A 24200-nucleotide genomic window follows, 5' to 3' on the forward strand; every position below is an offset into this window, starting at 1 on the left:
TTTCTTTTTGCTGGCTGCCCTTTTTTCCTACCCACCTGGCCAATTTTTCCACCTGTCAGAACACTGAAACAGTCTCATTTATGAAATGTATAGTAAGAACAAAAAAATAATGTAAATCGCATTTCCACAATGCATTATTCCTTCCCAGAATTCCAGCACATTTGGACACAACAATCCTGCACCCATAATTAAGCATAATTTTAGTATAACAGCCATTAAATGTATGTTGAGTGCTATGTTACTGGCTACACACAAACTCTTATGGTATTATTTGTCTTTGTAAACCTATTATTCTTCTCTTGAATGGCTTTTTGGGACTTAGGCATAGTTGACAATCAGGTATAGCTGTCAAGGGTGATTGTCTCAGATGTCATTCACTTGTGTTGTTGCAAGTTGGCTGAAGTCATAGGAAAACTGACAACATGTTTGAACAACCATGAAAGTCAACTGAAAATGCTTAAGAGACACCTGTCTGGCCCCAGCCAGGAAAAAGACTGTACAGCTTGTGTGAAAGCAAAGTTAAAGCCAAACAGAAAAAAATCAATAGTAATGCTATAGTACACATATGCAGAAGAGCTGAAAAATAGTGTAATTATGTAATAATAATTATGTAGAATTATTGAAATAAGTAACAATTGTAAATGAATATTCTGGAACAAACATTTTTAAGTTTCTTGTGTTGATACCTGTCTTTAAGGCTCAACTTGTGAATGACCCCTCATTTAAAGTGCAAAGTTACAGATATATAGAAACACCCAGCAACAATATCAGAGTCTAAATAGCTCTACTGTCTACTACTTAGAGGCCCCTTAGGGTAGTCAGACCAATAGTGTGGGAACCTGTAAATAAGAAGGCTACCAAACTGAGATAATTTCTCCTTCTTCTCAATCTGATTTAAAGGGGGATCTAAAATGTAACATTTGCTCTGGTTTTTGGTATGTTAAAGTATTTACCTCCCCATAGCAAAAAGCCATTAGAGTTTCTAATCTAGGACAAAGCTTGCATTTCTAAGTATTTACCTAGGAATCACTTTATCACTAATATACCAATTACTGAGCTGACTAGCATTTAATATGAGAAAAAGAAATAGAGTTACTAGAGAATAAACTACTAGTATTCTCCATACTTGGCTATCACTGGACATCCAGCTGTATTTGTAATGCAAAAGGATTTGTCAGTACAAATTTTCATTTATAATGTGCATGTTCCACAAAAAAAAAAAAACTAATCTGCTTTATGTTACACACCAAAACAATAGTGCATTTGTGAAAACTTGTGTAAGACTACTGCTGTGATGGTTGTGTAATGCACACCATTTGTTGGCAGCTGTGCAAACAGCTGGAGATCAGGAGTACAACTACTTATGTCTCTTATTTTGTCTGCAAATATCTCTATTTATAGGAAAAACATGCATTGCTATTTAAAGCTATGTAAATCCCTAAATGGGTTTTAAATGATGGGGAATTCAGGGGATTAAACTGCTGTACACAAACAATTTTTTTATTAACTCTAGAGAAAGCAATATACAGTAGATTTATACTCCTTTCTTCCCAGTCTTTTCATTTACTAGACTAGGGTGGTGCAACTAGAGGACCCTTGACCATATACAAACCTCCACATTATATTAAGCATGTTCAGTGTTTCCACAGGCTCATTTGCATTTTATAATTATTTTATCATAATTTGGTCAGAAATTGTGCAATATGTTGAACCATCACTTTGATGTAAGGAAATATTTGGTTAGACCAAAGCTTGGCTGTACAGAAGATCTCCATAGTTAAATGGTACCTTTGGAGTACTATGAGCTGCATATCATCTAAACCAAGTGTGTCTGTGGGAGAATGTATGCAATGGTTTGCCTTCTCCCACTGAGATACCATAGTAATATTTATATTCACAGCTATTCAGCATCACAGGAATTCCCCTCATCATGCAGAGATCATGTTAACAAATCCTCCGGTGAAAAGTACACTTACTAAATTAATTTTTAAAAAATATTAAAATGTGACCAAAACAGATCCACATTATTAATTAGCTTTCATAAATGTGTCTGTGAAAAACACATTTTTCAGTCTTTACGCATACATTTTTGTTACCTAAGGTGACACGTGACCCTCCAAGCTGCAGCAGATACCAAGTGCTCTCATTAGTCCATTAATGTCTTTCCTGGCAATGTGTCCTGGTAATTGAATAAAGGAGCTCTATTTTCTCTAACAGTGGGAAACACTAACTTTTTAGTATTTCAGTTCCTCCCTCCTTAAGTTTCTGTGAGTGCAGTGACCTTAAGCATAAAAGCAAATATAGAACAGCTATTCTCTCTTGTTGCCTCAGCAGGGAACCGCATTTTGTGGTTAATATCCCTGGGGCAAAAAAAATCACAAATCTCTTTGCCACATCAAGTATATTTTAACTAACCAAATCCTTAGAGGAATGGTGAATGTAGTTTCATTTTTCACAAAGCAGTTAATCTGACCTTAATTAGGAAAACATGCCAATAATGTTAATATTCTTGTCTTATACAATTCTTGTGATTCAAATCAAAACAGCTAAACCAGGGTTCCACTGAACACCACTAGAAATAAAACTGAACTACGCATATGTAAGTTACAAAATAAGGTTTTATATGGTCTCTCATTTACTTTTTGGAGTATTAGGTGATACTGCCTACTGCACTTGCTCATCAGACCCCCAATATGTCCTTATGTACTCTAAATGACAGCAGGGAGCCATGGCAACAGCTAGAAAAGCTGCTAACCAGAAACCCATAAATACCCTATACCTGCACAAGGACCTCTTCATTAAACCTTCCGTGCATGTACTAATGTTGAAACATTACTTGCACGATAACCAAAACCAAAACAAACTGCTCAGATGGGGATCAGGAAGATGGTTAAGGGTGGGAGCAGGAAGGAAGGGATTGATAGACAACTACCCTGGCCTGCACAACATTAATACAGTGGTGCCACTCCTTTCTGAAGTGCAATGACCAGTGTCTATGGGCACTTAGCATGGGGTAGGGTCCAAAGTGGGAAAAACATTGTGGTTTGATTAAGTTTTCCACTTTAGGCCCTGCCCCAAACTAAGCAAATGACTCCTAGCAACTCTGCTGGGACAGCTGGACAGTGAAGAATTTAACTTCAAATAGTCTTTACTACCCTAGTGTATCCTCTTTTGTCCTGTGATTCCCAGCCAAAATGTGTGTTCTGGCTATACTGTCACGCACCTGGTCCTAGCATTGGCGTTTTTAGCTTACTGGAATACATACTGTTTCATTAAAGATCAGCATCTATTTATATTATTCTTAGACTTTTCATACACTGAACAAATGTGCTATTAATTTATTAATAAATAAAATGTATATAAAAAGATGTTTTATATATATATATATATATATATATATATATATATATATATATATAAACATTTATATTGTAAATAAGCAAATATGTATTTAAATAAGTCAGATATTTTCCTCATCATGTCAACATCCCTTTCTCGACAGCTTCTCTGAAGTTTAAAAAGTAAGGGCTCCATTCATACCCTACAACACCGCTATTGCTATTGTTATGTAGTGTTAAGGATCAGAAAAAATATAAAATATTAACGGGAACTTGTCACCCTATAAAATAATTCCAAACCCTTTTCTATTATGTTAGTTAAGCAAAATAAACTTTACTTACACCATATAAATTATTATATTATTATTATTTTCCCCTTCAGTCTTTGGATTTATAGTCACAGCAAGCAGGCAGGCACCATTCTGTGAACACTGTTATTAAGGCAAGCTTATATCACCCCAAAATCTTATGCTTTTGCCATCTAGGAAGTGCTAAATGGAAAGTAAATGTAATTGTAATTAAAAATCTGAATTGTCAGTCATATATTGCCTGCCCACCTCTATGCCTCAGACATAGAGGCGGGGCAGGCAATATATGATTGACAGCTCAAAGTTTTTAAATACAGTATATTTATAACAGGTATGAATGATTTCATTAAAAAAAAAAAGAATTTTGGTTTCTTGTTTAATTTGTAAAGGCATTTTATTATACAGCTTTGTATGTGTGGGTGACAGGTCCCCATTAACACTGCATATGTATTAGACAAACCAGTTGGGTCTATACAAAAAAAAGCCATTAACTGGGAAATCACGTTATCAGCTAAACAAAAATAACCTGCAGTATTATTACCACTTTATAACTGTATCCAATATTGCCTATATTTAAATATTGGATTTGCAGTTTGTTTTTGCAATACACTTGCAATATACTTTTCTTTTTTTTTTTTTTGGAAAAACTTAAGATGATGAAGACTGGCCAGCTCCTAATTTACCCTTTTGTTTAGATACAGTCCATGGGGCACATTCATAAAAACGAGAGTTCAAATCCCTGATAAATTCAGATTGGATACAATAATTTCTTAAGATCGCAAATATCACAAATATGTATCCGAACGATCGTAAAATGCAGGAAAACCTTTCAGACTTTGATCCTTCTGTGCATGGTTCTGGAAGCCTCCCATAGGAATCAATAGCACTGTGCAGCTCCAACCTGGCCCAAGGAAAGTCATGATACCAAAGCTTGAATGAATCCGAAACTTTCGTACTCGGCGCGACAATACAAATTTGTTGCAAAGTACGAAAAAGTCGTGAAAAATACGAAAAAGTCGCTGAAAATATGCTGATCGAACGCTCAGAGCATTCGTGGATTAGTAAATCTCCCCCCAAGTGTCAATATTTGGCACCACCCTTAAAAATATAGTTAAAGTAAAACAGAATTGTTCTTAGATATTGCTGGAACCTTGAGCATTGCATGAATTAAACAAAGCTACTACTGTGCTTTACAAAACCAGCAAAATGCACTTAACTAACATTTTCTTGCACATTTGCAAGAAATATGAAATATTAATCATGGCTTGGCACAGGTTCTAAAAGAGTGAGCATCTTGGACCTATTATCGCAACCTCAGAAAACTCTTTTCGCTATAAAATGCATATTTCCATCCATGTCTCCCTATTTGAAAATCCTTCAAGGTCTTCTGTTAAGACAATGTTGCATTTTCTTTATTTCAGCACCTCATTATTTTATTTTGGTTTACAGCATCTCTTAAATTTTGCCATAAACTGTGGAATTTGTAAGTAGACATTTCCCAAGCAGAAACTGTAATGAAAACAACATGTCATTTGGCTGTGTTTTTCTTCATGTTCCTTTCCTTTTGGGTTAGCAATACATATAGCTCTGATTAATCAATTAACTGAAGCATCCATATTTCAAACAGGTGCTGAAATATTCTATCACAGCTTCTTGAGCTTCATGAACTTTGAACTTGCAGACTTCAGTTTTTACAGCAGTTATTATGGTTTATTTATAGACCACAAGCATCTTATCTGTAAGATATCAACATTACTAATGGAAAAGAGGTCCCTACTTGTAATGGAAACTTCTGTACTGTTTTTTAATCTGGTATTATAACTTAGCTGCCTTCCTCTAAAAGGTTGTATCAGAGATAAGATAATGACCCCAGTACTCTGAGTCTCAGGGCAGATTGTAATGTAATTTAGCAAGATAATCCATTATTATTATTATTATTATTATCTCCAAAATCACTAAGCAGAGACAACCAAGCAAGCTAGCATATGTTTACCTTTGCAGGGCACAGGCCTGAATTAAGAATCTTTGGGTTCTGGTAAATGCCAGAAATGAATTGACTATTTACTGGGCTAGCCATGGGCTGTTTGGCCTCTGCTGTGTACTTGAAAGAAGAAGACCTGCAGGAGTAAGTAGGGAGGCTTTGAAGGAAAAAGCCGCCTACATATTTAATTAACCCTTGGGTTACTAGTAGTACAGAGCTCCTTTACTGGGTACTCGTGGGTTCATTTATGAGGCATACTTCTCAAAGTAACTTTTAAAATTTGCAAATTCCTGCATAAGGATGTTATTAATAATTTTCTGTTTTAAACTGACAAAACAATTCACATCTGTTTGAAATCAGCTTCCTGTTTCAGATGTTAGGCCCATGTAACCCAATTAATATAAATAACAGAGATTTAGGGTGAAAAAGAATGCAAAGGACAGCTTCATAAATATCTAACAACTTGTGTGTATGTGTGTGTACACTGGCAACCTGTCTGCTGCTTAAAGGAAAAGTAACACTAAAAATTTTCAAGTAAAAAATCTATTCTACCCTGCCCCAATAATTGTCCTATCCTACAAACCATTTATTATTTTGAATGTTTTAGTTCAAAATACCTGTTAAAAGTTGGCTTCCGGCCATTTGAAGAAAGGCGATACAGCGATGCAGGGGAAGTATCAGGGGAAGTATCCACTATGCGGCGATCCATGTACAGGAAGGAGTCAGGCTAGGCTCGATCAATCGATCGCCGCATAGTGGACGCTTCCCCTGCATCGCCGTATCGTCTTTCTTCAATTATTGGGGCAGGGTAGAATAGATGTTTTACTTAAAAAATTTTAGTGTTACTTTTACTTTAAGGCAAACTGCAGCCTCTCTGATAAATCAGTGTTTAGAAAAGCACATCTTTTTCTTAAATTAATATGATTTCTTAAATGAATATGTAACAACGTGCAAGATTAACCCCCCCCACCTTTTTTTTAGATGTATGCAATGCTTAATGTATTCCAGCTGATTTGTGGTGCAGTTAATTCTCCATACCTCTAGCAAAGCTGCTGCTGGGTCTCCCTGCAAACTCTTCCCCAGCTTATCAACTTCATCCAACAGGAAAACGGGATTATTGACCCCAACAATCTTTAAGCCATTGATTATACGGCCTGGCATGCTGCCCACATAAGTGCGTCTGTAAAATAAGAGAGATGTTTTTATTCACTTCAGTGTTCCTTATATCATTACATACTTTTTGAAGCAATATAAATACAGTCAAAAGTGTTTTGGCACCATAACGGGTTATATGTCACCATATATACTAAAGGACGTATGCTCATAACAGAGTGTAATCCCAGCCAGAAGTATTAGTAGCTGACTAAATGTTATTTTCTTAGGTACAACTGCTACCAATGCCAATAGAAGTGATGCTAAAGGAAACACAAACATATTGAAAAGCATATTGTTCCCTTGCAGACAGAGCTTGTACCTGCATCCGGAATATGGTGCCAACACATTTTTGAAGGTGTGGTGTTTTCACAGCATCACATGCACCAGTGCTGAAGAGAAAACTTTTACCTTAATGTCAGCAAAGCTAACACACTCCATTTCTTCAAAACAATGCTTTCAACAATAACACAAACAAAATAAGTATCCCTGGCCCAATTTTACGAGGGTTGATTAAATTTCAGTTAAACTCACCATCATTGCATTAATTATTCATGCTTATTTATTTAAAGGAGAACGGTAACCTCGAACAATGTAAATTGCATATACTGAATAAAACAGCTCATATGTAAAACGCTGTTCATCTAAATAATACTATTTTTATAAAAAATATACTTTTTAAGTAGTATGTAACATTGGGCAATAGAAAAACCATATGTTCTGCTTAACAATGGCAAAATTAAAAAATAATACTATCAGTTTTGAATGAAAGCATGACATGTAGCATAACAGTAAGGAGTAAAAATACATTAAAATAATCTATTTCAAAAGCAAATCAAAACTTCAGTTTATTGTAAACAAAGCAAAATGGAAATAAAAAAGTGATTCTAATACCACTGCCCATGGAGTGTCTGCTCAGCATAATTTTTGCAACCATGGTGATGAGTTCAACTAGGTAAAATCATGAAGGGTGAAGGCAGACAGGCCATTCTTGCTTGGTGTTAGACAAGTCCTAATTTTGTGCTGGGTATTAAATGATTGGTTGCAAGAGAAAGGAAAAATTACATAATTATGAATAGTCTTTGATGAGATCATGCAGATGAGAAACATTTGAATTGTGATAGACTCAGCTCAAATAAAAAACACATTAAATAATAATGCAAAACAAATTACTGTATATACTTGAGTATAAGCATAGTTTTTCAGCACCCAAAATGTGCTGAAATAGTCACCCTCGGCTTATACTCGGGTCCCTCTAGACTAGCACCCTCTCTCCTTTGTGTGCAAATTAGGCCACCTGCAACCAGACCCTCCAGTGCCCTGGCCTAGGCTCCCACTAGCAATACTTATTTTCCCTTACATCTCCTCCGGGACCGGGTCTGCTGCCAGTTTGCCAATGTGCAATGAGCATGGGGTAGTACTCATATTGTTTTTGTTGACCCTCTTCTCCGCTTACAGAGCTAGTTTACTGTTTTTCTTTGAAATAAATATTGAAAAACATATATATAGGTATTTATTTTGATTATTAAAACTTAGCAGTAGCTGCTGCATTTCCCACCTTAGACTTATACTCGAGTCAATAAGTTTTTCCAGTTTTCTTAGGTAAAATTAGGTACCTCGGCTTATATTCGGATCGGAGTATATACGGTAGGTTTAATCATAAGCAAAATTGCCAGTTAACTTTTTGTTCAAGCAGTCATAAAAACTGTGCTAGCTACTTTGGCACATGATTTAAAGGGAAAGAGGAACCTAAGTAAGTCACTGCAAGAAATGAGAAGAGTCACTCTGTATACACAGTAGTTCAGAGCCAGGAGTAGAATAAAATTTGACATCGGAAGTGACTAGCAAGCATGGCTTGGGAAACACTGCCTGCAGCATTCTTCAGGTAATGTGTCAGCTAACACTCGCATAGCTGTAACCACAGGCAAGAGACTTTCATGCTGCACCACATGAATATCTCCTGTCTGGCCTCAACCTTTAACTTCCCATGATGTTAATATGATGCACTGCTTACACAGTTATAGAGAGCCAGACAGACAGATATATAGATGCCACTTAGCAATATAATACTTTGTTATTACTCTAGGACAGTCTTATGATTGCACTTAAATGGAGGTAACTACAATTGAAATTAGCTGTGGCATGCAAGCACACAATCTGAATATGGGATTGTGTTTTGCTTGGTCAATGGCCCTGTTTTTTTCAAGAGGGGATTGCCTCAACTGCTCACTTGCCTACCAGGAGTGTTCTTACTTAAGTACATATACAAAATATATGAATATTATGGAGATGAATAAGAAGCTCTATTCTCATTGTTCACCACCTACCTTGCATAGAATAGTACTGGTATGAAGGGTAAAACAAACACATAGGGGAGATTCACTAAGACCCGTTCATAAGAACGCTCCGAGCGCATTGTTGCCGTTTTTTTGCGCCGTGCGAAAAATATTTTGGAAAGGCGCTGCTGCTGTTTACAATGGTCAGAACGAAAATTTTGAGACTTTCGGATTGCCAATACGATATTATCGTGAGTAATACGATTTTTTTGTATGCATTTTCGCAATATTTGCGATCTTCAGAAGTTTTCATTTCCAATCCGAATTTTTCCCATTCGTGATTCGTATTCGTGGATTAGTAAATCTGCCTCATAATGTGAAATCTTCCTTTAGCATTTTGTATTTTCAATATACTTGACCCTGCCAAGACTGTCCAAAATATATCAGGGGGACTCTGATGTCCCAAATGCCAAATTGATGTCGGCTCCATTTTTTGTGTATGCTTTGGTCATACGTACTTCTAATACTACTAATACTAATACTGACTTATATTGAGCATACACTCACATTTCCCAACATCCTGTCACCAAAGCTTGTGCTTACTGGGTATAACCGGCGACCTCAATATAAGAAACCATGAGAAACTGTGCTACTTTCAGTTGTTTTATTGTGCAAAAAAGCTATTCTCTTAACCTGAAAATTGAACACTCCTCTAGCATTCTGAAAGAAACAAATCAATGAAACTGTCCCTAAACAAAAGCTGGTATACCTCGCTAGGGGATGTCCAGAAAAATTTGGAAACCCTGGCTGCAACAGCAGGAACAGAATTAAAAACTGTATTGTTTAGTGCCCGTCTGCTTCTTTCCTCTCTCTTTTCCTTATTCTTCTTCTCTTCTCTTGTTGTAATGAATGTTTATTTGAAAAACTTAAATAAAAACAAAATAAATAAAAAAGAAACCAGGGCCAAATTTACAAGTTCAGCTAAGAATAACAAATTATTGCAGCCATTTAGTAGATTTTTGTTGAAAATGGTTATTTATTGAATTATTCCATCATTACATGGCAGGATTTGCTGAAACTGACCTCAATAATTAAAATCTCCTTTTCTGTTCAACCTAAGGGCATTGTCATATAGGGCTACTGTGGTCATTTTGCCACCTGCGTGATTTCAAGCTGGGCGGGAGGCAAAATGCAACTGCCCCTTTATGGATCTTAATGTTAATAGCTTGGACCCTTGCTGGTTCATTCATGGGTCAATCAGCATTCAATCGCCCACATAACTCACATGGAGAGCAAATGGTGGAAATCTCCCCATATGCCATTTCCCTAAGGGCTGTGACACATGGGGAGATTAGTCGCTGCGCGACAAATCTTCCTTGTCACGGGCGATTAATCTCCCTGAAATGCCATCCCACCAGCTAGAATGTAAATCGCCGGTGGGATGGCATACGCAGCGGTGGGATGGCATTTCAGGGAGATTATTGGCCCGCGACAAGGAAGATTTGTCGCACGGTGACTAATCTCCCCATGTGTCACTGCCCTAAGACACAGGAAGGACATAGAGAAGGAGGACACTCTTTATAACAAATTTATTTTTTGTCCTTGCTTCTGGCTAAGGAAATAAAGAGTAAATGCATACCTGTGTCCACGGATGTCAGACTGATCACACACTCCCCCTAGTGCAATCCTATGAAATTCTCTCCCTAACGTCTTGGCGATGGACCTTCCCACGCTGGTTTTTCCCACTCCAGGAGGACCCACAAAACAAAGTATAGGACCTTTTAAATTGTTCTTAAGTTGTCTGACAGCAAGATACTCCAGAACCCTTTTTTTCAGCTTTGCCATGGCATAGTGATCATTATCCAATAGAATTCTAGCAGCACGGATATCCAAGCGATCTGAAAATTTATAATAGTGTCACAAAAACCCAATAAATTAAACATGTATTTTTAGTGTCACAAACCCCCATCAGATTGAACATGTCTAAAACTATACACATCATAGTAAATAACTGGCCTACTAAATAAAAATAGTTGGACAGCAATGATATATAGATTCATATGCAAATAACAATTCATACATTGTGCTGAAATGGATTTGCGAACATGTAAACTTCAGGGACTATATACGTTGATAAGAAAGAAATATTTTTAGCAATAAACTGAAAAGTTTGTTTTTCATTTTGAGGCCAAGACAATAAAAATATGGAAACCATTATCTGGTGTTTGACATGTAGGACGGGTACAAAAATAACTGTGGCATTCACACACACGAGATCTGTAATTGGTATAAATCACAAATACCTCTATACCTTGATAACTCATTTTTTCTACATTTGAACAGAAAATATAAGAATTTGTGTTGCATAATGTACACATTTTAACAAAATGCATGCATTCAATTAACATGGCAGTAGCTGCAAATATATCTGCTGAAATAAAGGAAAACCATACACAAAAAAACAAAACTGTTTCCAACATAAAACTAAAGTTACATGGGGTGTTATCCAACATTTTTTCATAGTTACCTTTCCCATAGAAAAAAACTCCATAAAGATAAAATTCACTTTACTATCTTTGAGAAAACCAATAAGAAATGTCATGGCTATGGCATATGCAGTCGATTATCACCTCAATATACAGCACAGAAACTTGCATTTTGTGGTTGGGCCAATAAACATGAGTCTCTCTAATGTAATTGTCTTGAATTTTTCAAAGCTATAAATATTGGTATTTGGCATTTCTGCCTGGAAGAACTTATTGAGTCAAAACACCACAAAACATTCCATAGCCATAAGCCTAAAGGACTGAAGCCTTAAATACAGAGTTGCATATTACATTTCAACTACGTTTTACCTATTTGACAATTACAGCTTCCAGTAAATACCATATGCTATTATTCTATAGCAGCGATTCCCAAACTGTGAATCTGGGTCACCTGGGGGTCTGAATACAATGTATGGGGGCCCAGCACAAAGGCCAGTTGGAGGAATTAAAAGTGAATTGCTTTTTAACCCCTATATGTGATAAAAGGCACTAGGTTTGCCCAGGAGCAGTAACCCATAGCAACCAATAAGATGCTTGCTTTTGAACAGGTGACCAGTAAATGCTACCTGATTGGTTTATATGGGTTACTGCTCCTGGGCACACTTAGTGCCTATTATTACATTACCCCCATATGCCTTGGATATCCCAGGAAACATAGCAGTATGTTTCCATATATCTGTAACTTGTTATGAGCAAAAGGGGTATAGCTATCCACAAAAAGGGGCCTCAAGACCACTGCTCTTAAGTATAAAGGACAGCTGCTGAGAACAAATAATTTGCAGATGCATTAATAAATAAAGAGATGGGGAAAAGGAAACAAAGGAAATATTCAATTGCCAAAATATATAGATATATTAGTGACTTCTTTAGCTGTATATGAAAATGTTCTTGTTTTTAAAATGAAAATAATATACGCTTGCAAAATTCAAGCTATAAATAAATCTTGCTAAGCTAATTCTATAGGAGGGGCTATTCACTCACACGCTGTAGTTGCAGATTTTCCTGCTCTCTGTAATATGACTCTACAGTCAGATTTTGTAAAGTCATGTTTAATCTGAAAACTGCAACATAGCAGATCTAAAAGTTACATTATACATACACAGTGGAATACCAGAAATAGCTATATTTGTGTTGCCTTTATTCTTGTGTTCCTAAAATAATAATTTGCTATTCTGAATATCATGCAAAACAGGTTAAAAGTGCAATTTTTTTACCCTTATTGCAGTTAGGTCTGACCAGTGAAATTTACCTTAACATACATGGTAAAGCAGAATACCTGGCTGTATCATATAACCAAAATATTTTTTTTTTTTAATAAGAGCAGGCGTTTTTGCAGCAACAGAAGCATATTAAACAGATGTGGACTAACATAGTACTAATTACTAGTTAGTATAGGGACACATAGGTTAAATCCCCTACAGGTATTATTTCACTCTGTTTTCTAAAGGAAGTCCCGGTGCCTGTAACATGGGTACCTGGGTGGGATAGCAGACCCCATTGGCCCAGGAAGGCTATAACAACTTTCTATGATGTGTGAATATAGTGACTGGGAACTCATGGCTCTTGTTCTATGTTCTACTTCAGAAAGGAGTGGATGCTGCTAGAGAGCCTGAGGCAGGAGATCTCAGTAGGACTTAAAGTGGAGAAGAGTTAACACTAAGGTTCATCAAAGCCTTAGAAAATCAGGGCTGCAGGGACCCCATGAATGAGGAGCACTTAATTATAGCCTAGCTTCTGTTATAGTACATCCCAGGGGTGTAAGATAAGTCAGGGCTAGTTAGTGAGTTCTGTGCTTCACCAGGGAGAAGTAGTGGAGTTTGTATTCCTTAGATGCAATAACATCGATACTATTGTGGCAGTGCTCAAAGTTCAGTCCCTTGAGGCACCACTGGACAATCCGTTATGCTGGGAGATCCGGTATGTTGTGAGATTACCCATTAATGTACTGCTGGTTTTATTGTTTCATTTGTTATTGTACAAAGGAAGAACCTCTTTTGTGTTTAATAGACCTTATGTTCATGGTTAAGAGCCTCTGGCGTCCAAAATCCTGGTTGTGAAAATGAGAGGTATAGTTCAGCAAAACCAGTACCTTCCTACACACTATTGTGCGGGCCCAGGTGAGAAAGAGGGTCCAGTTTAACTGATGCCCTACAGTACTTAAGTGAAAAGCTAGTTTTGGGCCAGAAAAAGTGTAACATTATTATTAATTTGGCTAGTGAAGTAGAACTCTATTAAAATATGTGCTTAAATGTGTAGCAGTGCAAGTGTGCTTGGTTTATGGTCACATACTGGAATATGTTATCAGTTTGGAAAACTGACCCATTGTGTGTATGGTTTCTAACACCCCTCCAATACTTGGTTCTCATAAAAGCACTGTTCAATAACTTAATACCGGTATATGATGCGGAATACCCTTCATCAACAGCTTTTACTGAGTATTTTATCTTATCTTCTTATAAACAGGGCATATCTCCCTTTTTTTATAACCACTATTGTTTCCTTCCTATATTTACATCATGTTGTATTATTTACTATATACCATAAAAAGTATTAACTTTTCTTTTGCACCTTATAATGCACATACATATATATTTATTCATGTTCTTTAACTGCAAAAAGTTTAGTGAGAAAGAAATGCATGACAAAACTATAAAACATTTGGTAAGGCATATCAGGTTTCGGTTCAGCAGAATATCACGTAGGATTATCATTCCGAGAAGGTGTGCAAACGAAGACAGTTTTTCCATACAAAGCATGAAATGTTAATATGCTTTAGCGTGTTTCAGAGCTGGAATGCCAAGTATCCCTCTGGGAATCCGAGTGTTATTTGGTTATGCGGGAACTGTGTGGAACGAGCCTATCTGCGTAGTTAAAGGTTATTCCTTGCTTTATAAAAACAATGACTTGGCCAGTCACCAATTTCTTTTCTTTCCGTTGTTCTCTAGTTTTATTTTCTTTTCCTGAAAATGTGGTGGCAAAAGACAGACCTCCATGAAAAGAAAGCTGGGGGCATGGGAATGTTTTCTTTCCATTCGGAATGTTGGAGAACAATTTAAAAAGATAAGAGCCTTATGAACATTATAGGCCACATAACGAAATGCTTTTTAATAGAGCTGGTACAAATCAAATTCACAATCTGATTTCCTCAGCTACAGATTTGTACTAGCCTCATATAACACCATTTCTGATACACAGCCAAAGAAACACAGCTGTATTTCAGTTGTCTGCAACTGTTCACTAGATATATGCTGAAATTACTGAGTGTGGGTTCAGTTTAGTGTAAATTTGATGGGGTCGTTGCATGGAAGAGTGTGACAGGTGCAGGGGATGTGGCTTAGCAGAGTATCAAAGGAGATCCAAGTAGGCCCCAGTCATTATGGGCCTATATAAAAGCCTATCATATTTGCCACTATCTATATCAGATGGCTCTGTGAGTGGATACAGGGTGTTAGGTTCTCTAGAGGGCCCAAGAAGAACCAGTCCAAAACCAGACTTGTGGAATGGGGTCTTGACCAAAACTGTCCCATTTTTCTAATCAGGGGTGTTTGGATGTACATAGTTCAATAGAACTTTGCTATCTCTTCAAGCAGAGGCCCCAGGTTAGTGTTCTGAGCAGAAGTAACTATGTACTATGTTCTTTGCATAACTGAATCCGCGTTTACATAGAAATATATATTCGTAATACAATTATTTAAGTGTCATATAGTATTTCTTAAATAAGCCTAATTATGAAGGAAGTCTCAGCTAATACAGAAACCTGATTTAATTCCAGGCTAATAAATGATACATTTCCTTTAAAAAAAAAAAAATCCTACAGCAATTTCATCCCCCCATAGATCCTCTCTGTATGTTTCAATGGAGTGGTGGGTGTGTGCTATAGGTCCAGACTCAAAAGCACACAAGGCTGTGGTTAACCAATAAAAGCTCTGCCTCAGACACGGAAAGATGAACTGCAGTCCTGTTAAGCACTACTGGCTGCTGCCTGCTCCCTACCAGATAGAGACTGGCTGGTATACTACAATATTAACCCCCTTGAGCACCGCCTGCTCTCCTAAACAGCTGGGGAAAGAATCCAGCCAGAAGTGGAACAGCTAGCTAGTGCTACCAAGATTTTGGGGAAATTTACATTAAAACAGCCCCAAATATATAATGACAGATTTGCTAGGGTCTGTTTCAGTTAAAACATTGATTTTGGTAAAGAAAAGCATGCATCAAATGTTAAACTTGAACATTCAGTATAAGGGAAAAATATAAGCATTTATATAAACTTAGTGTACAGCCTGGCATTTCTCATTTATCGAACAGCAGAACAATATAAAATAAAGTTTATGGAATTTTGGCAGTACCCTATCAATGTTGAGTCCCATTTAAAAGAGGCAATGTTTTCTCCTACAGAGGTGTGTAATGAAACCGATGACAAAATTAACTTTATACAACGGTCTCACTATGCACTGCAACATCTCGGTGAATGCCAGTTCTTCCAGAACACTTAATTAACTAAGCGTGCAACATGGCTTAAATCCTCCCACAGCTGCAACCAGCTCTGGAATTCAGGGAGAGTGGTTGCATAAACAATTCCAGCAGTCATCATGGTACATAGTGTTTGCGTGTAGTCAGGGACACTGCACAGAAATGTAACTACAACAGACACCTTCTAATGGGCAGCCTGAGTCATGTATGTAGGTAGAAAGTAAATAACCCAGTAAAAGAACTGAAATGTATCTTAAGAAATGGACTAATATTGTACCCCATATTTCAGACCACTATGTTAAAAGAAAGGATATAAACACACAATTAAATGACAGGTCAGACATATGCATAACATTACTTTAAGCACAGTTGTTTTGGTGGCAGCCCCACCTAGTGGAAAAACAAATGAAAATCATTATGGCAACACAGGAAAATACATTTGGCCAAAATGTTCAATTATTATCATCATATTTTCCTGTTTATAAAGGTGAGCAATCTTTCCTAAATATCTTCCATCAACAGGCAATTGTTACATAAGGGCAGTGGCAAACGGAGAAAAATCGTCAAACATTTCAGAATGCCACTAAAAACATCCAATTACTGGAATTTATCACCTTCAATGCCATGCACCCAACTCATCTTGCAGGGAGCTGAAGTTCACTACAAAAAGTTGCCCTGGCATAAAGAAGGGTACTGAAGAGAGAGTGACTTGGGAAATGTAATAAATACTTGCTTATACTTCACATTTTTGATTTATATTGCAATCCCCCATAAAACTGACATTAACCAGTGCTTGCAATAAAGTGGAAAATACATTAATATTACAATTTCAAAGACTCATTTTTCTATACATGTTTTACGGTTCATTTTCTCCTGAAGAAGAAGAAAATGAGGAGTGAGGGGAAACATAATGACAAGAAAGAAAACATGACAAATAAAATGAACTCTTCAAAGAAGTGATTTCTTATGTACAGAATGACACAATAAGGTAAAAACAGTCAATTTTAGAGCTGGAATTTAAAATTAAGTTGCAGCTCTGGTTTTCATTTTCCCAGCTTGTAAACAGGTTACATAATGTCAGTTTTTGTCCTCTCCCGCCCCCTGCTGATAGAAGCTGTGCGCAGTGTAAACTAAAAAAAATGGTGACTTATAAAGGAAGAAGATTTTTCACTAATAGTTTTCAGAGAGGATTTTATCAGCTGCATTAACTGCAGTGCATACATCCTTTACCTGCATAAAGAACAGGGGCAATCTAGAATAACAGGAGGTAAAGGTTTTTATTGCTGTATTCAACATCAATTTCTTTTAACTTTTTTAATTATTACAGAAAAAAACCACTAAACAGAAATATCTATATGCCATTCTATACATACTATACAACTCTATCCAAATTTGGCACAATTGGTGCTATCAAGAGTTATTTAGATGGAATGCAAAAGATCTGGCCACTGATCATGAGTATACTAAGTGCTACTATCTTAAAAACAATATATTTTTAATATATTCAAAGTTTTTAAAAAAGTTGGATTTAAGTCATATGAGTTTTTAAAAACATATAAACGTATTATCTAATGTGCTGGCTTTCCAATCTTCTGGTGCCTTTATCAGCCATTTAGAATTTATTTATGAGGCCCCCATGTAAACTGCCTGTGAAGTCTTAACTTTGACTAGTTTGATAAAATGCAGTACAAAATAATACAAAATGACTTCTACAACACTTCACTACTAACATTTTAATGGATTTGAGACCAGCTCTACAGCGAAATAATGCCAGCTGTTCAAAAAACAAGCGAACAAACCTGCACTAAGCACAATCCATTTCAAGAGTAAACACTCAATGTACTGGCAATAAAAGCCAATTTCCGTATTCTGCTTATGTCTATACACAGACGCAACTCTCTGCTGTGCATGTGCCGCTCTCACGCTTTCCCATGGGAAGCAGAAATGGTTTCTGAGCAAAGTTCATGTTATCTCACAGTGCTCTCAGGAAACTGGATGAACTCCAATACTCACAGTCCCTGTAATAGCAGATATAAGATAGCACTATGCCAAGCATGAAAAACAATGTGAATTGTAGTCAGAAACTGGTTGCTAAATCATCATGAAAAGACAGAAATGCAACTGTTTACACACAAAGACCAATGACTGCAATTTGTTCTACACAAAATATATCAAGCTAGGAATGCAGTACAGATGTACTGAGTATGGCTTAATGCAACTTTGTACCTCCTTTGTCACCAAAGTCTTCATCTGGAACAGGATTTCTAATCAGCACATTACACAATACTAGAAAACCACTTTTCTATTTAAAGACAGTTATTATTCTACTGAATAGTACCTCCTTTATCTTTTTCCAACAAGGTATCACTCGCCAAATACAGTCAACACCAAGGCCATTTGGAACATTCCTACCACTATTCCATTTAGTATGTAGATGTTTGCAAATGTGACTGTTACATACATTTGCCATGGCCTTCACAGAAACATTCATATCTAGAACAAGTACATTTTTATATCTTAGAAATAGCAATTTAGAAAAAGGTGCCAAGGAAAGGATTGTCACGGAGTAAAGTGATTAGACAACTACACTGCTTATGAAATGTACAATAATCAGTCAAAACAATGTTAAGGGACATTTGTACCTTGTATGTGTTATAAAGGGAATGTTTTCACTTTCCTCTTTGACAGAACTCCCCTAATGTGCCATAGGTGTTTAGCTCTATGAGATAATCCTTTGCAGTACTCTACCTTTCTTTTAATACAGTCTCAAGCTTCTGCCCACTGTCTCTTCCAACTGTTCAGCCTTTGAAACGTTCTCTCTTCAATACTTATGTTCTTGCAACTCTCCCCCACAAAATACATAAAGCGCTGCATCTTTCTCCCCACAATTAAATTATCTCCACAATACATCACAGTTTGCATCCTGACCCTATCAAATGAAACAGCCTTAGAAAATATTCCATCATTGTCCAGGCCAATTACAGCATTTTCTGCTTCCCTGCAATGTTAAACTCACTAGAATAATAGCCCTCTGTGATACCCTTTTCCCAGTTGTATTGGCGTCTGTCTCTTTGACCTTGCATAGTGGAAGAGCTATAAAAGTTGTTTCTCATTTTGTGTCACCAGCATGTCTAGAAATGGTTCTTTTATATAAAAATGCATTCATGTTTTGCTATTTATCTTGTTTCCACTGTAACTGCATGGTATAATACTATATGCTCTGACAGCTTAACCTAAGTAAGTAGCAGCCAGGATAGCTTATACTAGTGTTACTTCTCAAAGAGTTTAAGTTAAAGAAATAAAGAAATTAAAAAATTAAGTTCAATTTCTTTAGAAGCTGCTTTTATGTTTAGCAGCACTATACCAGAGGATTGGGGATTATAGATCAAATTGCATAAATTACATACAGAAACAGGTGGTAAGTTGGCCAGTAGGTGAATAAAACATAATAGAAGAAATGTGGCAAGAGATTGAGCAAGACAAGTATTTAGAAAAGTAGCATTATGAGATTGTATACAGAACTTTAGTTTGTGGCATAGTGGGCTGATATTGATGTACACACATACAAAAACACACGCAAAGAGAAGAAGATATAGGACCTCCATATTCCTTTAGATTTTTATCTTACCTCTTGTGGCTTTACTCCAGGGCAACTCAGACATTAGTTCTAAATAGTTCCTAGTCAGAGCATATTCTGGCATGGATTGTGGCATCTTTTTCAACCTGGAAAAACAAAAGCAAAATTGTACTGGCATTTTCATATATATATATATATATATCACACACACACAAAGGATGGCACACCGCTACACAACATACCTCGGGTGCTCGGTAAAGGGTTCCATTTTATAATTATATTTTATATATATATATATATATATATATATATATATATATATATATATATATATATATATATATATATATATATATATATATATATATATATATATATACTGGTACGTTAGCTCCACTTCAGTTTGTACAATTATTTTATATATTATATATATATATATATATATATATATATATATATATATATATATATATATATATATATATATATATATATATATAAAATAATTGTACAAACTGAAGTGGAGCTAACGTACCAGTCTAAAGACCTAGTCCAAACTCACGGACAATACATATAGAAAGAAACAAAAAATGAAATGAAAAAGAAAAAATCTTTACTGCATTATGCAAAACAATTGCAGTACTTACAACGTTTCGAGGCTCCCGCCTCTTTATCAAGTTGCTACTTTTGCTATTTTTTATTTAAATAAGTCTGGACCTTTTGACCTTTTTGTTTCTTTATATATATATAATAGCAAGTGAAGATGTCCCACACTCACAGGTCTTAGGTGAAATAAAAGGTGTTTATTCAATCCACATCTAATTAGCATATGCTAACAGACATATACATAGGTGTCAAAAAAACAAAGTGTCAAATAACCAGAATATAAAGTACCAGAAAATAACATTTGACACTTTGACATTCTGGTTATTTGACACTTTGTTTTTTTGACACCTATGTATATGTCTGTTCTTTTATACTCGCATATGCTAATTAGATGTATCTCACATCTAGTGACGTCATGGTTTTGGCGCCAAACTGTGGTTTTTTCAGTGTACTGTTTTTTTCTCACTTTGTCTTTGAGAAAGGCTGCGGAGGCAGCCGAAATGTTAGATGTGGATTGAATAAACACCTTTTATTTTCACCTAAGACCTATGAGTGCGGGACATCTTCACTTGCTATTATTCCTAAATTCATTGGGACTGCACCCAGGCATCGCTATTCTTTCTGTGACGTGAGTGCCTGTCTACAAGCCATATTTATATATATATATATGTATTCCAACCGAGTTGCACTCCAAGTAGATAAAACTTAGCTTTTATTGAAGCTCAGATTAAACACGATCCAAATACAAAAAACATCCGTGTAAAACTTTGTCCATTAAAATAACAGTCACCACGTGACGTTTCGGGAATACCATATCCCTTTCTCAAGCATATTACCGTGACTGTTCAAAACTCTGTAGTATACATCCGTTGCAAGTTCCGTGTATAAATAAGCACACGGAAGTGACGTACCAGGTCCCTTGGAGACGAGACGCACACATATATATATATATCTGCCATATGTACACACCGTGCTTCATCATCAACTACAGTTCCTTAACCAGTGAAGCAATTTATCTATTACATGTGAAGTACACACACAGCACAGGCAGTTTTTTTCACAAGAAATGTATGCTGCCTGTGTGTCTCCACTTTGTAATGTCTGCTCAAAGTCCTAAAAAGCAGGTACTTGCACACATACACAAAATCAGGCTAAAGTCACACCAGGAATTTCCTCTGCTAGTGGAAAAACAAAATGTCAGTGAAAACAGAAATCTGCTCCAATGTGCCATTTGGTCTGTGCACGTGGTTTGAGCCCCAAAAAACACACATAGTATTAATGTGCTTATGGGTATAAGCATTCAAAATCAGTTGTGTTTCTATGCATACAAATATGTTTACATACACAAACTAATGTACACTAGGAGAGGCTGCCCAGAAAAATAGTAAAAGTTTGGTCCCCCTGGGTGGACTAGGCTACTTAAAAGGCACACAGACCTCTATCCTTGGTCTGCACAACCCCCTTAGAACCAATACTCACACCAACCCCAAGTCTGATATTGTGAAACTTAATTTCATAGGACATGTATCTTACTTAATTTCTCTTACTACAACATTGTATGCTTTCACTGAAATGGAATTGTACTGCCATGTACTGTGATGATGACCTCAATAAAATTGTATTATTAAAAAAAGGTTTCCATTATCTTTCTATATACATGTTTTTATACATCTTAAGAGCTATATATCTATATACAATAATACAGGTTTTTCAAAAGAAAAAAATGTGAGCAATCAGCTAGAATTCATAATGTTAAGCTAGCATTTAATATTCTCCAACCAGTCATTAATGTAAATGGTAGACATGACATACTGAAGAGTAAGCAACAACAAGCTTTATTTGTCTTATATTAGTAAAATATGGCATTTTGTTATAAAAATATATTTTGACTACTGTACTATGCAAAACTGTATTTATGCCAAACATTATCATTTCTGCTGCAGGTGAAAACATATTGTAATACTTTGGTTAGCCATATTAATCCCAAAACAGATAAAATAAATTAACCTTTGCAGATTTTGGAGGGACTGTCAGACCTATAGATATGACATTCTCTGGATTTTAGATCACAAACTGACTTTGGTTGAGACATGGGGGAGGGAGGGTCCACATATACCACACATGCAGTAGGCCTGGGATGACAAGGCCAATAAGGGCTGAAGATGACCATGTTTTTTTAAACCAGTGTACCACCACCAGTCCAGCCCAACTTGTCTGAAAGGGCTCACAACGTGCCACAACGTAATTTAAACTGACTTTGTTATCCACATATTTATCCGGCATAAAAGTTCTAACATGCTGGCCTGGGTGTTCCATAAGCACTGCTTGTTTCATTTGTTGCAACAAAGATGGATATCAGATAAAACATTACCTTTTTATTTCCTTTACACATACTTTTAGAGCTGGTTCTGGCATGTTAGAGGATTTTATCTTTTTCTCAAGTATTATAATGTCATCTGAATCTTCATCGTCATCATCTGTGTTTTCCAGGGAAAATGATTTGCCAGATACATTTCCAAGCTTTCTCGGAGGCCGAATGGCTACAATCTAAAGGATGAGTTTAAATACATTAGAGCTGTAAACTTTGAACAAAATTAAAAGAATTTTGACCCACATAACTAGCATTTAAGAAAAATACTTACAGATTATCATTAGCAACCAAATGCCATGCACTAAGTATGTACTTTGCTTCAGCTACAACTAAATAGGAGGGGTAGGCAGTAAAACCCAAAGGTAAAAAGACTAGGGCGAACAGAGACAATATTTTAAGCTGTACAGGGTCACTGTATAGCATCTTTCCCTACAAATTTTTTAAGTACGTCATACAGGAAATTTGTATATTTGCCTGTTCATTGTAGTCCAACATACCCTTTTGTCATCGTCTTGTTTGGGGTTACGTGTTTTTTGCAGCAGTTTTAACCCTTCGATTTGCCTCAGTAACAGAGGAATGGTCACCTTAAAACGTTCTTCCAGGCTAACAGCATCTAAAATCTGGCAAAACCCAAAAGATGTGCATCAATAACTGCATGAAAATCATATTCCTTTTGAACCAAAAATGTGTATAAATATACTGCATAGAAAGCAATTAAATCCCATTAACAGCCAGGAGATGTCCTTGTATATATACAGTATGAAGGTCAATAAGGCTAAATGTATTTATGTATGTATATCTTTATTTAGATGCAGGAAAAGGTGATGTACCGTGTTAGCCAGTCAAAAATGTTTACAGGGTAACCCTTTTGAAATAAAAAATAACAAAAGTGGTATAAAGGTGATACCTTTATTGGCTAACTAAGATAACCATAGCAAGCTTTCAGAACATTTTAGTTCAGCTTGAAAAAGGAACTAAAATGTTCTGAAAGCTTGCTATGGTTATCTTAGTTAGCCAATAAAGGTATCACCTTTATACCACTTTTGTTATTTTTTATTTCAAAAGGGTTACCCTGTAAATATCTTTATTTATAAAGTGCTACTTATGTATGCAGCGTGTACTGTAAAACAATAAATGAATACAACAAACGGGGTGATTATGATAACAGATAAATACAAAGTACAGTTGCAATAAGTTAAGAATCAAAAAGACAAGACGATGGTGGTCCCTGCCCTGTAGAGCTTACAATCTAAATGGGAGGGTAACTTACAGACAGAAACAGGCAAATATAAGTGCTGTAGGTTACAGTGGGTGACATTGCAATATAAGTGCTAGTTCCCAGATCTGGTGCTGTGCAAGTGCTCCAAGAGGTAGTCTTTAAGTTTAGTTTTAAAAAGACTGGGGGAGAATTCTGTCTGGAGAAAATCAGGGAGGGCATTCCAAATGTAAGGGCCAGCAAGGCAGAAAGGTTTAAGGCAGGAAGCGTCAGTAGTAGTAGGGTGTACAACCAAGCAGCTGCTCTTTGAGGAGCAAAGGAGTTGGCCAGGAACGTATGAAGACACAAGAAAAGAGATG

At 36.3% G+C, this 24200-nt stretch overlaps 1 protein-coding gene across 1 annotated transcript in view; it reads right to left on the bottom strand.

Annotated features, from left to right (window-relative positions):
• lonp2 (lon peptidase 2, peroxisomal) overlaps window positions 1–24200 on the bottom strand; it is a 66465-nt gene that overhangs the window by 36157 nt on the left and 6108 nt on the right. The window contains exons 4-8 of the mRNA XM_031900823.1: window positions 23123–23245; window positions 22626–22801; window positions 19700–19794; window positions 10695–10953; window positions 6666–6807 (exon numbers count right to left, since the gene is read on the bottom strand). Coding sequence (XP_031756683.1) covers window positions 6666–6807; window positions 10695–10953; window positions 19700–19794; window positions 22626–22801; window positions 23123–23245 — 795 coding nt within the window. The remainder of the gene's footprint in view (window positions 1–6665; window positions 6808–10694; window positions 10954–19699; window positions 19795–22625; window positions 22802–23122; window positions 23246–24200) is intronic.

The sequence above is a fragment of the Xenopus tropicalis genome, chromosome 4 (genome assembly GCF_000004195.4).
Source record: "Xenopus tropicalis strain Nigerian chromosome 4, UCB_Xtro_10.0, whole genome shotgun sequence".
Lineage (NCBI taxonomy): Eukaryota > Metazoa > Chordata > Amphibia > Anura > Pipidae > Xenopus > Xenopus tropicalis.